Source organism: Scyliorhinus torazame, chromosome 12 (assembly GCF_047496885.1).
Source record: "Scyliorhinus torazame isolate Kashiwa2021f chromosome 12, sScyTor2.1, whole genome shotgun sequence".
NCBI lineage: Eukaryota > Metazoa > Chordata > Chondrichthyes > Carcharhiniformes > Scyliorhinidae > Scyliorhinus > Scyliorhinus torazame.
Genome location: NC_092718.1, coordinates 179592874 through 179609372, shown reverse-complemented (window position 1 = coordinate 179609372; position 16499 = coordinate 179592874). Strand labels below are relative to the sequence as shown.

Here is a 16499-nt window from a genome sequence, read left to right as displayed (position 1 = left end):
TGCCACCTTTCACCTACCAGTGAAAATGTAATCTATTTGAAATGGAGACAGGACTCCAATTCTGTGTCCAGTCCACTATTTTAAAGACCCCCTAATGTGTCTATGACTCTGTGAAAATCCAACCCATGTGGTGAAATTATATAAGTTAAAATTATTTGGGTAAAGAAGGAAAATGTTAGGGTATTTTCAAAAATCATTCCTTTTTTGGGTGGAGGCTTGATTCATGTAAAGCTACTGGGCAGTGTGATCGTTGTGGGGTTTAGCTCGTTGGCTGGACAGCTGGTTTGTGATGCAGAGGAGACCAACAACATGGGTTCAATTCCCGAACCAGCTGAGTTTATTCATGAAGGCCCAGTCTTCTCAACCTTGCCCATTGCCTGAGGTGTGGTGACCCTCAGGTTAAATTACCACCAGTCAGCTCTCCCCCTCAAATGGCAAAACAGCCTATGATCATCTGGGACTATGGTGACTTAATTATTTTATTTATGATCATTAACATTGATGTTTAACATGAACATTCTCTTCAAATGCATTTTGGAAGTAGGTTTAACTGACATTATGTCAGTTCTGTGAAATATGAAATTCATTACATAAATAATGTCATTTTCCACACTCATAATTTGGAGTGTGGGGGAGGTTCGTCATTTCTACTGAATTAAGGATAGTTTGTGGTTTATTGACCTCGCTTAGGCATGATTTGGGAAGTATGTGGGGGATAACTGGAGGATTCTGAACCTTTGCGTTTATCACAGTGTCAATGACTTTAGCTGCCCAGACTATTGATCCTGCCATTAGAAAGTGTTTTAATAGCTTAAAAAATATATATTAAGGAATTACGACATTCTAACATATTGAGTTGGTTAGGAGAGTAACAATACGCTGTTGAAATAATTGGCGTGATTGCAAGTATTATAAAAGCTGAAAAACCTCTCCCTCAAGTGGCGCAATTAGGTACTTAATGCGAATGTTTTCTTTGTAAGGCTTTGTTCTTTCCTGTATTGCTGCCGATTTGCAGAATGGACATCTAGTTCCATTGAGGCCATGGGGAATTGGAGAAAAAAATAGCTGAGCTCACAAAGCAAATGTAATGGAAAGAATTATATAATACAATGGAATGCTGTGAGGGTTCAGTTCAGGGCTTGGGCTTTATGGAAAAACTCTTGGATGAGCTTTCTTTAAAAAAAGTTGATATGGGTAACAACCATGTGATCTTTCTGTCACTGTGAAAGATGACTATTCCTGGGGTCAGTTTTGACTCTTGGCTGTAGCACAGCCAGGGCATCTGGCTGCAGTGGAAGAAAGACTCCGCTTGGTTGAGCCTTGTTGGCATATTTCTTGCCGAATTCCCAAACAATCTTGACTTTGGGAGCAGTGGTTACAATTCAGGCCACTGCTGTGTGCCTATAAGAGAAAAGTCCCCAACGGAAGGTCAGTACCTCAGAGGAAAAATTGCAGTTGTGGGACAGAGAACACGTAAAACATAGAACATAGAACATTACAGCGCAGTACAGGTCCATTCGGCCCTCGATGTTGCACCGACCTGTGAAACCACTCTAAATCCCATCTACACTAGTCTCTTATCGTCCATATGTCTATCCAATGACCATTTGAATGTCCTTAGTGTTGGCGAATCCACTGCTGTTGCAGGCAGGGCATTCCACACCCTTACTACTCTCTGAGTAAAGAACCTACCTCTGACATCTGTCCTATATCTATCTCCCCTCAATTTATAGCTATGTCCCCTCATGCTAGACATCACCATCCGAGAAAAAAGGCTCTCACTGTCCACCCTATCTAATCCTCTGATCATCTTGTATGCCTCAATTAAGTCACCTCTTAACCTATCTAACGAAAACAGCCTCAAGTCCCTCAGCCTTCCCTCAGAAGATCTTCCCTCCATACCAGGCAACATTCTGGTAAATCTCCTCTGCACCCTTTCCAATGCTTCCACATCCTTCCTATAATGCGGCGATCAGAATTGCACGCAATACTCTAAATGCAGCCGCACCAGAGTTTTGTACAGCTGCAACATGACCTCATGGCTCCGAAACTCAATCCCTCTACCAATAAAAGCTAACACACCATACGCCTTCTTAACAACCCTCTCAACCTGGGTGGCAACTTTCAGGGATCTATGTACATGGACACCGAGATCTCTCTGCTCATCCACACTGCCAAGAATCTTACCATTAGCCCAGTACTCTGTCTTCCTGTTATTCCTTCCAAAATGAATCACCTCATACTTTTCTGCATGAAACTCCATTTGCCACCTCTCAACCCAGCGCTGCAGCTTATCTATGTCCCTCTGTAACTTGTAACATCCTTCCGCACTGTCCACAACTCCACCGACTGCATCGGTGTCATCTGCAAATTTACTCACCCATCCTTCTATGCCCTCCTCCAGGTCATTTATAAAAATGACAAACAGCAGTGGCCCCAAAACAGATCCTTGTGGTACACCACTAGTAACTGGACTCCAGTCTGAACATTTCCCATCAACCACCACCCTTTGTCTTCTTCTAGCTAGCCAATTTCTGATCTGAACTGCTAAATCACCCTGAATCCCATGCCTCCGTATTTTCTGCAGTAGCCTACCGTGGGGAACCTTATCAAATGCTTTACTGAAATCCATATACACCACATCAACTGCTTTACCCTCATCCACCTGTTTGGTAACCTTCTCAAAGAACTCAATAAGGTTTGTGGGGCACGACCTACCCTCCACAAAACCGTGTTGACTATCTCTAATCAAATTATTCCTTTCCAGATGATTATACATCCTATCTCTTATAAACTTTTCCAAGATTTTGCCCACAACAGAAGTAAGGCTCACTGGTCTATAGTTACCGGGGTTGTCTCTACTCCCCTTCTTGAACAAGGGGACAACATTTGCTATCCTCCAGTCTTCTGGCACTATTCCTGTGACGAATGTGATATAAAATAGTTACTTTAGAGATACTAGTTAATGTAATGTAGAAATAAGCCACTTTGATTTTTGCAGTTAGGGACAAAGGAATTTGGGACCGCATGGAAAAAGCAGGAAGAGGTGTGTCTATAAGAGTGAGGATGCATTGATAGGGGCCAGAGAAAGGGATTGGAAGTGAGCCAATCAGAATGGATTAAACAGGTCAGGAGGGACCTAGGCTGACCTATGTCCGTCGAGTATGTGAAACTTGATACCATTTGAACTGATTTTGCAGAGATTCCTTTGTCTGTTAGTTCAGTCGTTTTCTGGAGTGTAAGAGGCAGGACGTCCTGTTACATTCTGTAAGATGATAAAGCTTGCAAGCTAAATAAATAACTTCTGTTTACGTGCGAATCCGTCTCAACTTTTATTGAGGCCAGACTGACAGAGAAAGAAAATAGGAGATCAACATTTGGTGCCGAAAACCGGGATTTCTCTGGGCGATCCTGTTCCAACTGCGAAATCAGAATTAGACTGATTATGAACAGGAGGACGGGAACAAAGGGCCCTCAATGTAGAAATGGAAAACGACCAGCATTGATTGTTCCCCTCTTCCTATTGTCTGATTAGTCTGGTCACTCGCGGTTGGCACAGAAAGACCGCCTCGACGAAATCACAGGTCAGTCTGGGGATTAGCACTTTAATTGATGGGATTTCATATTGTTGTTTCGGCTTGGGTTAGGGTTTTGGGCTGATGTGACTTTAAATAATAAAGGTTCAGTCTATTATTGGGGTTCAGAGGCTGATGTGACTTTAAATAATAAAGGTTCAGTCTATTATTGGGGTTCAGAGGCTGATGTGACTTTAAATAATAAAGGTTCAGTCTATTATTGGGGTTCAGAGGCTGATGTGACTTTAAATAATAAAGGTTCAGTCTATTATTGGGGTTCAGGGGCTGATGTGACTTTAAATAATAAAGGTTCAGTCTATTATCGGGGTTCAGAGGCTGATGTGACTTAAATAAATGGGGGTTCAGTCCAGTATAACTGTTTTTAAATCTGAAGATGGTTCAACTCTATGTGTGAGTGTTTTAAATATATAGTTGATTAAGCTAAAATTGTCTCCTTGGACTGTAAAGTTCCGAGGTCTAGTTGAGATTGTGAGGTTGAAGCAGAAGTCTCTCAAAGGGTTAACAGCAGCAGGCGGAGTTGAAAACAGACAGTGCTTCTCACTCAGGCCTTGAGATAACAGTCTGCAGTGTAATCGGATACCTTTCCTTTGAGTCAGTGAACTCCAGCAAAGTTACGTTTTGAATTAATTAAAGGAAACCAGTGGGTTTCTCCACCTCTTTGATAAAAGTTATTATTTTCGAAAGCAATTGATTGAAATTGCCAGAATCTTAAGTTTTACTTACTTGAAATAAGGTTTATCTCATTTTATCTGGAGATTAATAGAAACTTAAAGAAGATCATGGACACCATTTTAAAAAGTGTAAATCTGGAAATTATAGTTGATTTTGCTAATACTTATGTGTATGTAAAAGAAAAAAACTTGTTAAAAGAAAAATTGTTAAGATAAAGAAATAATTAAGTTGTAAATGTTGTACAAGTTTGTGTTAAGCAAATTGTAAATTTAGTTCTGAGTTGAGATCAGAGCTGAGCTTGCAAGTTGCAGTAATCCAATTTGAATTTTCAAACATTTTTAAGTTTTTTAAAAAAGCGCAAGTAGAGGAAGGACACGGGTCACACAAGAGATGAGCTACGTAGTTTAATGGCTGGCCTTGAATTGACAGAAGAAGAAAAATTCAATAATTTGGAAAAGTCAGTAAAAGTTCCGTCTGCACCCATAGCATGGTCTGCGCTCATTCCAGAACCACCAGAGTACAATAATATACCCAGTCATTGCTCCCCAAATTTCAAATATGCCAGAAACTCAAGCCCTTTTGGGTGATAGTGTGGGTCCTGTTTTACCAACTTCACAACCGAAAGAGCAAAAGGAACTTTGTCCCACAAGCCCAGTTAGCTCTAGGACAAGATCTCGGACAGCAAGAGAGGGGCTTGAAGCTCACCAGAAACAATTAAGCATATCACCTCAGTCTCCCCAAACTAAGGAGAAATCACAAGAGTTGGGAACAAAGAAAGCTGAAACAACTTCGGTTGAAGAGAAAGAACTCCCCCTAGTGACAGGGAGAGACGTTGAAGTCTTGGAACAACCAGGGGAAATACCTAGAGTGCCCCCTGGTGACATTCGGAGACAGTTACCGATTAGGAAGATGAGAAACCCCGATCCAGGGACGGCGGCTGCAAACCCCACAATAGACGTTTACTTCCCATGGACACCCAGTGAGATGATGGCTATTATGACTACAATCCCAGATAGAAAAAAATCTCCTGCTGCCTTTGTGGATTCATTGAGAACTACTATCTCAATTTATCAAGCTGATTCAAGGGACCTCTGGGCCCTAGTTCAGCAGATTTTAACCCCAGCAGAGTACCGCACTTGTCTTAACCACCTGAATTATGCTAGTCATGCCGCACTCCAGCAGGCCTATGCGTTAGACGACGATAGAAGGACACAGATCTTAAATGCATTGAATAGCACATTTCAAAGGCCCATAAATCTTTCTGTTATCTTAGACCTAAAACCTAAGAAGAATGAAGACCCAGAGGAATTTCTGGGGCGTTTTAATGAAATCTACCGGGGGCAGTCAGGCGATTTGTTGTATCAAAATGGTCAGAATTCCCCTCAATACTGTGCTATGTTAATGCATTGCCTACCACCTTCTGTGGTTACTGCTGTGAAATGTAATAACATGAATTGGACGGAGAACGACCCTTCCCAGATGGCAAGGGCAGTCAGATTTTACTGGAAGGAGGGTGTAGGCCCAGAAGGAGGCTCAGTTACAAAGGTTAAGACTGAGTATGTAATGAAAAAGGATGATCTACGACCCCAACAAGCGGCAGAAATGGTAGTTTACCAGCAGGAGCCCCAATATAGTGACTTTGGGTGGGTGGATCAGCGAAGAGGAGGATACCAAACCCACCCAAAGGGACCCTCACCCCCTTTTTATGGCCCACCGAACGAATCAACAGCTCTACAACCGCAGCCCCCTCTGAGGGGCCATTGGTCTACTGGAAGAAGAGGACGGGGCAGCCATGTCTTCTGTGCAATCAGCACTTAAATTACCATTATCCGACCACACGCAGCAATTGTCAGGGTTCCAAGGACAGGTGTGTGAGTATCCTATTTCTGAACCTGTGACAGTCACTTACGAGAATAAGTCTGCAGAGCATCAGGTTGTAGTGACTACTGGATTGGACTGTAATTTGTTGGCCCGAGATTTACTGTGTATCTTCCAGCTACAGCTAGAATGCGGAGATGAGGGGGTAACGGTTACATCATGGAGGATGAGACAACAGTGCTATATTTCTATCACCCCCCAGTGGTGGACGTTAGACATTGAACAGCCACTATCACTGCATCACGTTACCCTGGCCTATGACAGAACTGGACGAAACAGGGAGTTGGAGGACAAATACTGGCCATTACTTGAGACCGAATGGCCAGTCAAGGTTACAGCCACAGTCACGGGAAAAGAAGTGCTATTTTACAGGTGTGGAGCATGATGGAGTGGCTACGCATCGTCTGTCTGATATTTGGCCTCACTTCGCTTGGCGTGTTATTGGCGATGGACATGGAAAAGGGGAATATTATGTATCTGTGTAGCCCCAACCAATCTACAAGGATACATCACCTATGCACAGGTGATGTTCTTCACTGCCCCCATATACGAGGACATGGTATCGACTCATGGAAGGTCATCAAAGTTAAGGAGAATGCGGGAGTCATGAAGCAGCTGCACCGGTCCCGGCGATGGGAAGGGAACATTATATGGACATTGCCTTGTTTTTGGAATACATGTAAATTCGATTTTGGATGTGTTAAGAGTGGTGCAAGAAAGGTAATATCAGGCTGTCAGAAGAGCGTAGGAAGAGGCTATGAGGAAGTGAAAGGGACTAGAGAGAGGATGGGGCGTATGAGAAGGGAAGTACAGCTAGAACGTAGGTTACCGGGAGATACACTTAAGTTAGTTAAAGGCCAAACTGAGGAAAACACGGGTAGTAAACCTTGGGAGCCCTCGGGGCAATAACTAAGGAGTTGTCTCAGCTACGGTTGTTTGCAATGCAGAACCGGTATGCTCTTGACTATCTTCTGGCCCGTGAGGGTGGGGTATGCGCCATAGTACAGGGCAAGTGTATTATGGGTGTTCAAGACTTGACCGCTAACATCACTAAATTTATGGATCGCATACGGGATCACTTGGACGGGATGCAGGATCCTGGCTCTTGGGGTAACTGGGGATTTGGGGGATGGAAGGACTGGTTGATAAATATGGCCATGTATCTAGTGGTAGCTATCGGCTGCATCTTTGTGGGCCTGGCCATCCTTAAATGTGTGATGGGTAGAATGCGGGGTGCACTGGATCAGATCACCACCCCAATCACCGGCCAAAAAAATTTAACTGTTAAAATCCATGAGGGTGAAGCAGATGAAGGGGGGCTAAGACAGGAATTGGAAATGCAGCGACGAATCTTTTTAGATGAGGAACCGTAGCTATAGATTGGATAGTTCGGTTATCATGGAATGATAAAAGGAGGGAATGACGAATGTGATATAAAATAGTTACTTTAGAGATACTAGTTAATGTAATGTAGAAATAAGCCACTTTGATTTTTGCAGTTAGGGACAAAGGAATTTGGGACCGCATGGAAAAAGCAGGAAGAGGTGTGTCTATAAGAGTGAGGATGCATTGATAGGGGCCAGAGAAAGGGATTGGAAGTGAGCCAATCAGAATGGATTAAACAGGTCAGGAGGGACCTAGGCTGACCTATGTCCGTCGAGTATGTGAAACTTGATACCATTTGAACTGATTTTGCAGAGATTCCTTTGTCTGTTAGTTCAGTCGTTTTCTGGAGTGTAAGAGGCAGGACGTCCTGTTACATTCTGTAAGATGATAAAGCTTGCAAGCTAAATAAATAACTTCTGTTTACGTGCGAATCCGTCTCAACTTTTATTGAGGCCAGACTGACAGAGAAAGATAATAGGAGATCAACACCTGTAGACAAAGATGACTTAAAGATCGAAGCCAAAGGCTCAGCAATCTGCTCCCTAGCTTCCCAGAGAATCCTAGGATAAATCCCATCCGGCCCAGGGGACTTACCTATTTTCATGCTTTCCAGAATTGCTAGCACCTCCTCCTTATGAACCTCAAGCCCTTCTAGTCTAGTAACCTGAATCTCAGTATTCTCCTCGACAACATTGTCTTTTTTCTGTGTGAATACTGACGAAAAATATTCATTTAGCACCTCTCCTATCTCCTCGGACTCCATGCACAACTTCCCACTACTGTCCTTGACTGGCCCTACTCTTACCCTAGTCATTCTTTTATTCCTGACGTATCTGTAGAAAGCTTTAGGGTTATCCTTAATCCTACCTGCCAAAGACTTCTCATGTCCCCTCCTGGCTCTTCTTAGCACTCTCTTTAAGTCCTTCCTAGCTAACTTGTAACTCTCGAGCGTCCTAACTGAACCTTCATGTCTCATCTTTACATAAGCCTCCTTCTTCATCTTGACAAGTGTTTCCATTGTGTCCATCCCCTGCAGTTTTTCTCTCCATCTGATGCATCCTAAGTGTTGCCTCATGGCATCATAATTGCCTTTCCCCCAGATATAACTCTTGCCCTGCGGTATATACCTATCCCTTTCCATCACTAAAGTAAACGTAATCGAATTGTGGTCACTATCACCAAAGTGCTCACCTACCTCCAAATCTGACACCTGTCCTGGTTCATTACCCAGTACCAAATCCAATATGGCCTCACCTCTCGTTGGCCTATCTACATCCTGTGTCAGGAAACCCTCCTGCCCACATTGGACAAAAACGGACCCATCTAAAGTACTCGAACTATAGCGTTTCCAGTCAATATTTGGAAAGTTAAAGTCCCCCATAACAACTACCCTGTTGCTTTCGCTCCTATCCAGAATCATCTTTGCAATCCTTTCCTCTACATCTCTGGAACTTTTCGGAGGCCTATAGAAAACCCCCGAACAGGGTGACCTCTCCTTTCCTGTTTCTAACCTCAGCCCATACTACCTCAGTACACGGGTCCTCATCAAACGTCCTTTCTGCCACCGTAATACTGTCCTTGACTAACAATGCCACCCCTCCCACTCTTTTACCACCTTCCCTGAGCTTACTAAAATATCTAAACCCCGGCACCTGCAACAACCATTCCTGTCCCTGCTCTATCCATGTCTTCGAAATGGCCACAACATTGAAGTCCCAGGGACCAACTCATGTCGCAAGTTCACCTACCTTATTCTGGATGCTCCTGGCATTGAAGAAGACACACTTGAAACCACCTTCCTGCCTGCCGGTACACTCCTGCAACTTTGAAACCTTACTCATGGCCTCACTGTATACTGGAGCTACAATTCAGATTCCCAATCCCCTGCTGAACTAGTTTAAACCCTCCTGAAGTGCATTAGCAAATTTCCCCCCCAGGATATTGGTACCCCTCTGGTCCAGGTGTAGACCATCCCGTTTGTAGAGGTCCCACCGACTCCAGAATGGGCCCCAATTATCCAGAAATCTGAAACCCTCCCTCCTGCACCATCCCTGTAGCCACGTGTTCAACTCCTCTCTCTCCCTATTCCTCGTCTCGCTAGCACGTGGCACGGGTAACAACCCAGAGATAATAACTCTGTTTGTGCTGGATCTAAGTTTCCACCCTAGCTCCCTGAATTCCTGCCTTACATCCCTATCCCTTTTCCTACCTATGACGTTGGTACCTATGTGGGCCACGACTTGGGGCTGCTCCCCCTCCCCCTTAAGGATCCCGAAAACACGATCCGAGACCTGTGACTGAGGTAGGCCAAGGCTTCCTTCTGTGGACTGGAGGAGTGCACCTCCTGGCTCACAAAGAAACCGGTAAAGGAATTGATAAATGAAACTGTCTTGGGCCACTTCTGGTCAGCTGGAAGTGAGGGAAAGCCCTCACTGTTCCTTCCCAAAACAGCATCAAAATCCTTGCTGCTTATTTAAAGGTGCACCCCCCCACTATCTTTGGGCAAGTGTCTTAGGTGCCTGCAATTTAGAAAGATCTGAGTGGAAACAGACTGGGTCAGTTTCCTGCTTCACTTTTATTGCACTCACCCCCTCCCCACCCAGTATCCAGCAGATTGGGTAGGTTGGGGAGGGGGGAGGGGGGGTGGGAAGAGGCGGGGAGAACACAAAATTGACCCCAACATACGTTTTGATTCCAAACCTTCACCTTTCAAAATGGTATCCATTTTGAAAGGTGAAGCTTTATTTTCTTCATAGTGGGAAATAAAATAGATAATAGAGGCCAATATTCCATTTGGGTTTGGGACACTGATGTCAAGATCAAATATGGGTCCCGACCCTACACTGCTTCACCTGGCGAGACTCTTGTTAGGCTGGCAAATAAATAGTCAGAGATTGCACATGCCATCCAGTTAAGGATGGTCGGCAGGCTCCGAACTCTGGAGGGTCAATCAGAGGTTGTCAAGCAGAACTGCAGCCTAAACGAGAGAAAGAGAGAGTGCCTCAAGATGGAGGTACCCTCTCTGTACTTTTAACCTTTAATCGAAGTAAAAATGGCCACAGTTATCAAACTTCCTTTTTGCAATCCCTCAACAAACTGGTCTGCCTCCAGATGCCTCCTTTCTATTTCCAAGTTACAACCATTCCAGTTAGCTCAGAAGTCTGCCTGCTGCTTGTGGGTAACTGTCCAAGAACTTGACACTGCCCCGTGGAAATTGGCTGGGAAGTTGGGACCGTACTGGGGAAATGGCACGTGGACCGCTAATGGGAAATTCCAGACTTGCCTGTCTCCATTTCACCCTCCCCTCACCACGTAAAATTCTGTCTGAAGAAATGGTTTGTTGTGCTGATATTGTTGTGCGATCAGCTCTCCAATTCATTGTTTCCCATCTCTTCCCTCACCATAACCTGTATTAAAATTCTGATGAAAATTAAATTTTACAGCACCATTCAGGATGCACCAAAGCACTTTACAGTCAATAAAGTAATTTTGAAGGATTGTAATGTAGAAAACACAAGAGGCAATTTATACACAGGAAGTTCCCGCAATCAGCAATGCAATAGCGACCAGATAATCTGTTTTACTGCTGCTGGTTGCCGGATAAATATTGACGAGCGCACCGGGGATGACACGCCCACTCTTTGAAATAGTACCACAGGATCTTTTACATTCGCCCAAGAGGGCAGACCGGGCCTCGTCCAAATGGCTTCTCCAAAGTTCATCAACTATCGACAATGCAGAATTTCCTCAATACTGTTGGCTTAGATTTTTGTGCTCACGTCTCTGTGACCTGAAGCCACAACCGCTTGTCCCAAGTGAATGTGCCACCAACTGAGCCACGCTGACATCTCTGTGCCAGCATGGTCAGTTTGCGCTGTGGAAGTCTGCAGACAAATTGGAAGTTCAATCTCGTCGAGAGGATGCACTGGTGAAATATCTATGTTCCCACGTGTAGACTGTTAGAAGTGACAGCCTTCGTTCATTGGCAGTAACTTTAGCCGCTGAGTTTGACAGTCAGGATATCAAGGCCCACTTCGGAGACTGTAGCACTTAATCTAGACTTGCACTACTGTGCAGCACTGGGGGCTCCTCAGAGGTGCGATCTGTGGGACGCGTGTTAAATCGAGGTCCCGCCTGCCCTTTCGAGTCGCAAGAAAGGGGCTGTTTAGCACACTGGGCTAAATCGCTGGCTTTGAAAGCAGACCAAGGCAGGCCAGCAGCACGGTTCAATTCCCATAACAGCCTCCCCGAACAGGCGCCGGAATGTGGCGACTAGGGGCTTTTCACAGTAACTTCATTTGAAGCCTACTTGTGACAATAAGCGATTTTCATTTCATTTCATTTCAAGATCTGGGCTGGAGTTCTCCAGTCGTCAGGGTTCACATTTCCCATTGGTTTCAACAGGACATCCCTTTGACAAGTAACGTGAGGATAGAGCCCTGCTGCTAGCGTACGGCGCTCGGCCAAGAAATATGCGGCTGGGGGAAGCGGAGAATCCCGCCCCGATCACACTACCTGAAAAAGTGCAAGGGAGGGGCAGCACGGTGGCGCAGTGGTTAGCATTGCTGCCTCACAGCGCCGAGGTCCCAGGTTCGATCCCGGCTCTGGGTCACTATCCGTGTGGAGTTTGCACATTCTCCCTGTGTATGCGTAGGTTTCGCCCCCACAACCCAAAGATGTGCAGGGTAGGTGGATTGGCCATGCTAAAAATTGCCTCTTAATTGGAAAAAATTAATTGGGTGGTCTAAATTAATTTTTTTTTAAAAGAAAAAGCGCAAGGGAGTTCTCCTGATATCCTGGCAAACAATTCCTTTTAGCCAACACTATAAAACAGATTAACTGATCATTTATCGAACAGTAGTTTCTGGGTCCTGGCTGCTTTGCTTGCTTGCATTGTAGCCGTGACTACGCTTCAAAGGTGCTTTGTTGGCTGTGGAGCATTTTGCAAAGCCCCGAGGATTTGAAAGGCACTATATGAATGCAAGTTCTGTTTGCTTTCTCATCCACACATTGCAGCACAAGCTGTGGCCCCTGGCTGTTGTGTTTTGCCCCAAACAGTCAGCAACAGAATGATACAAAGCGTTTGAAACCGAGCACGTGCACGCCAAATAAAAAGGGTTTTGTTCCCTGAACTCTTGAGCCGACAGCAGTCCCCAGTGGAATACATTGGCGAGGGCACAAAAGGTTATGTTGTTAGCATAACTGCATGTGCCTGACGCTGAGCTGCTTTTTTTTTTGTCTGTTGACACACCACATGATTTTTATTGAGTGTCACCACGGCAGATGTTTTTGTACGCTGCGACCAATGTCTTCATGCTTCAGTGTCCTTCCAAAAAAATAAATCCAGTTGGGTTTTGTGCTGTTTCGGAGCTGGTGAATGCAAACTGGAAATAGTCATAAACATAACTCAGACTGATGGAGCAGTTTCTCTTTCCTCTGGTTGCACGCGACTAAATCTAACCCGAGGGAATTTTGGGAGTAAACCCTCTCATGTTTCTGTCAGCTGTATGAAGCTCAAAGGTAAAAGCACTTCGGCCAATTTCAGCCCAGTGCCTAGTAGCAGCACTTCCAGGACACTGCGATTGTACTTTTAAGCTGTCGCAAACTGCCTTCGCAGGCAGCCAATAATAATGAGCATTGTAAAACAGAAGCAACAGTGGAAGGCCGTGACTTTTAGTAATTAGGGGGATTGTTTCAGCTGCAGGAATTGTAGACTGCAGTCTGTCAGGGCCCGTTGGGAAAAAGGAAGTGGTGGACCCTATTGGGGATGGAGGGAACCCCTGAGCAGCTTAACAAAGTCATTAGGCAGAATACCTTACTGCCGGAACTTTCAAACAAGCATCTAAGACGTAGCTTGGCTGGTGGTGAGGAGGGCCCACCCTGTCAGATCCTTCACGCCCCATCCTGAGTCTCAGCAGCACCGCTGAATAAAGGAATTAAGTATGTTTTGGAAACAAAAAGGGTCTTGGTTGCCTGTAACCTGTGTGCTGCACTCTCACCTTTGAGCTGCTGCTGGCTTAGTGCAAAGTGTGCTTCAGCCAGACAGACCCAGGAAGACTTCAGATTCAATCATTGGTTTGCGACATACTGAGCTGAGGTGCTCCAGTTGTCCGGAGCTCCTCAACCCTGATTGTCTTTACTTGACGTGCCTGAGCGCAGAAGTTGACGAAGGTCAGGAAGGGACTTTGCAGCGATGCACCTTGATAGCACAATAACTGTCGTCAGTCACAACTGAATAATGGCCAATTTGGTGTGGATGATTGGTGTCATGACAGTAGGGCGTGATAAAGACTAGACCCCCTCCGAAAAGGATGTAGGCGGGATGAAAAAAGGAAGAACAAAAATCTCTGAGCCAAAGAGAAATTTAATATATTTTTAATTCGATCAACAAATCTCAAATGCTGTTAAACCCTTGCCACTTTCCACTGCAGTAGCTCTTGCTAAATGCTCAATTTGCTAATTTTATGCATTCTTCATTGTTTTCTATTGGCTTTTGAGCATTTTTCTATAAATCAAATATGCATCGGCAGGCACATACTGATGATGCCACACCAGGAGATCAAACTTACAGTACTGGTCATTCATTTGTATGGCTGAACCACAGTTTGTCACTGGAAAGATTTTTATGAAAATGCAAAGCAATCAGACTTGTTTATACTTGTTGAATAGTTCTGTTTGCAATACAGTTGGTAGACAAAGAATGTTAATATGATGGTGGTTACCAGTTTGATTCATGGAATGTTTCTCTTATTGTAGAAGGACATCGCACTAAAACCCCACGAACACTTGGAGAAACTTCAGAATCCTCTTGCCAAGAAAAAACGCAATGAACTGCAAAATGGCCTGAGTTTCCACGCCAACAAGAATAGACACAGCTACCGCTATGGAAGTTCTGACAGGGAAAATGACCCCAGCTTGAGTCACGGCCATGGGAAGCAGAAGCGTTTCCAGAAGAGGCACAGACAGGTAGGATTGATCCTTCTTCATCTGGGAAAGAGCAGTGAACACGATATAGGACACCCTTAGCTGGAACTTTAATAAGATTAATTTTTGTTTCCCCCCCCGATTCAGCCAATACATTACTTGATGGTTTCCCTAAATATATGAACGGCATTTCTGTATTTAAAAGAAAATGGATGCTGGAGGCACAAAGTGTTTTGAAATCAATCTTTTGTACCTTAAGAATTCAGCCATACTCCACCCTGCAGGGGTTGTGGTCTTCTTCTCCGAGGTTGTCAAAGATTCGGAGCAAAGAAACATTATTCCGAGCAATCCCAATTCTGCGCAAATGAATGTGAGCCGTTGACCCAGGCTGTCAGTGATTCAGAAGCCTCAGTTTGAAGTAGTATGGAAACCCATGTGGGAGATGAAGATGTCATTTTGGGCTTAGTGCTGTGGCAAACCGAACAAGAGCTGCAACTAAGTTAATATCAGTTTTGACCCAGCTAATCGTGTTTGCAAAGGATTTTCTTATAGGCAGCACGCTTGCACAGCAGTCAGTTGAGCTATTGACTACTGTATTCATGAAGCTGCTGCAGCTTTGACTTTAAGGTCAGCAACATTGATTGAATTCACTGACGGTGAGAGACTTTAACAGATCCGTGTGTGGCTCCTGGAAATATCGGTTGGAGTTAGCGGAGTCACGATGGTCACATTTTCCCCACCTCAGCACTTTGTTTCATGTTCCGTGGAGTAGAATGAGATAACCCCGGATGAAGTTGGAAGAATCCTTCTTTGTTCTAACTCTTAAGAAAATCCCATGAGATTCAATAACAATCTCCCTAATCACATACACTTAATGACCAACAATGCTAGCTCGCCCTGTGATCAGTCGATGTCAGCTGAGTAGAGAACAAATAAGTGTGGGAAAAATATGGAGAGAATCTTTCGTAGAGAGCAAAGCACATTTGCTTTTGTAAGATTAGAATAAAATCAAGAGCGGGGCAGCACGGTGGTGCAGTGGTTAGCACTGTTGCCTCACTGCGCTGAGGACCCGGGTTCGATCCCAGCCCCGGGTCACTGTCCATTTGCACATTCTCCCCGTGTCTGTATGGGTCTGACTCCCACAGCCCAAAAAGAAAGAAAGAGTAAACTCAAGAAGGTTTTGTGGATAGAAATCTTTGCATAATGTTGTGAGATTTGACAATTGATCTACTGTTTATCGTGAGAATGATTATGCCCTAATTCTTTTTTTAAAAATGTAGTGTACCCAATTCATTTTTTTCCAATTAAGGGGCAATTTAGCGTCGCCAATCCACCTACCCTGCACATCTTTGGGTTGTGGGGGCGAAACCCATGCAAACACGGGGAGAATGTGCAAACTCCACACGGACAGTGACCCAGAGCCGGGACCGAACCTGGGACCTCGCCGCCGTGAGGCAGCAATGCTAACCACTGCGCCACCGTGCTGCACCGATATGCCCTAATTCTACTTCTTCACATTTCCTTCCTCTATTTGCTCTGATAGTGTGGTTAGAATGGGACTTAACTCTCTAGTGGCTTACAATTCAAATGCTGAATGTGGAGTTCCAGAATGAAATCAAGATTCAGAGTTGATATGTTCATTACTTCAATGGTAGATTAATATGAATACTTTCAGAATGTCAATTGATATTTCATGTCAAAGCAATAGCTTATTGTCATTCCGTTCTGGCATTCCATCTGCAATATAATTTAGTCGATGGGCTTATAGCTGAGCAGTGAACAAATGGTGGCAGCAGTTGCTTCGTGAAGGTAATGGGCATACAGAAATAGATACTTGTTCATTTGAACGGTGTTCGATAAAGACGAAAGACTGAATTAATAGAGCTCAAGTTATCTGTTTGAACTATGCAGAAAGGAGGTCATATCCAGAGAGGGATGATGGTAATATGGGATGAGATGAGAGTATTGTGAGTAAGTGAGTTAACAAGTGCTGGACGAGGCTGAAAACTGAAGTAATAATGCCAGACGAAGTGTGGACACAGA

At 44.4% G+C, this 16499-nt stretch overlaps 1 protein-coding gene across 8 annotated transcripts in view; it reads left to right on the top strand.

The window, feature by feature from the left end:
• auts2a (activator of transcription and developmental regulator AUTS2 a) overlaps window positions 1-16499 on the top strand; it is a 1550343-nt gene that overhangs the window by 391110 nt on the left and 1142734 nt on the right. For all 8 annotated transcript variants that reach the window (XM_072469456.1, XM_072469459.1, XM_072469461.1 and 5 more), the window contains one exon: window positions 14289-14498. In XM_072469456.1, the coding sequence (XP_072325557.1) occupies window positions 14289-14498 (210 nt within the window). The remainder of the gene's footprint in view (window positions 1-14288; window positions 14499-16499) is intronic.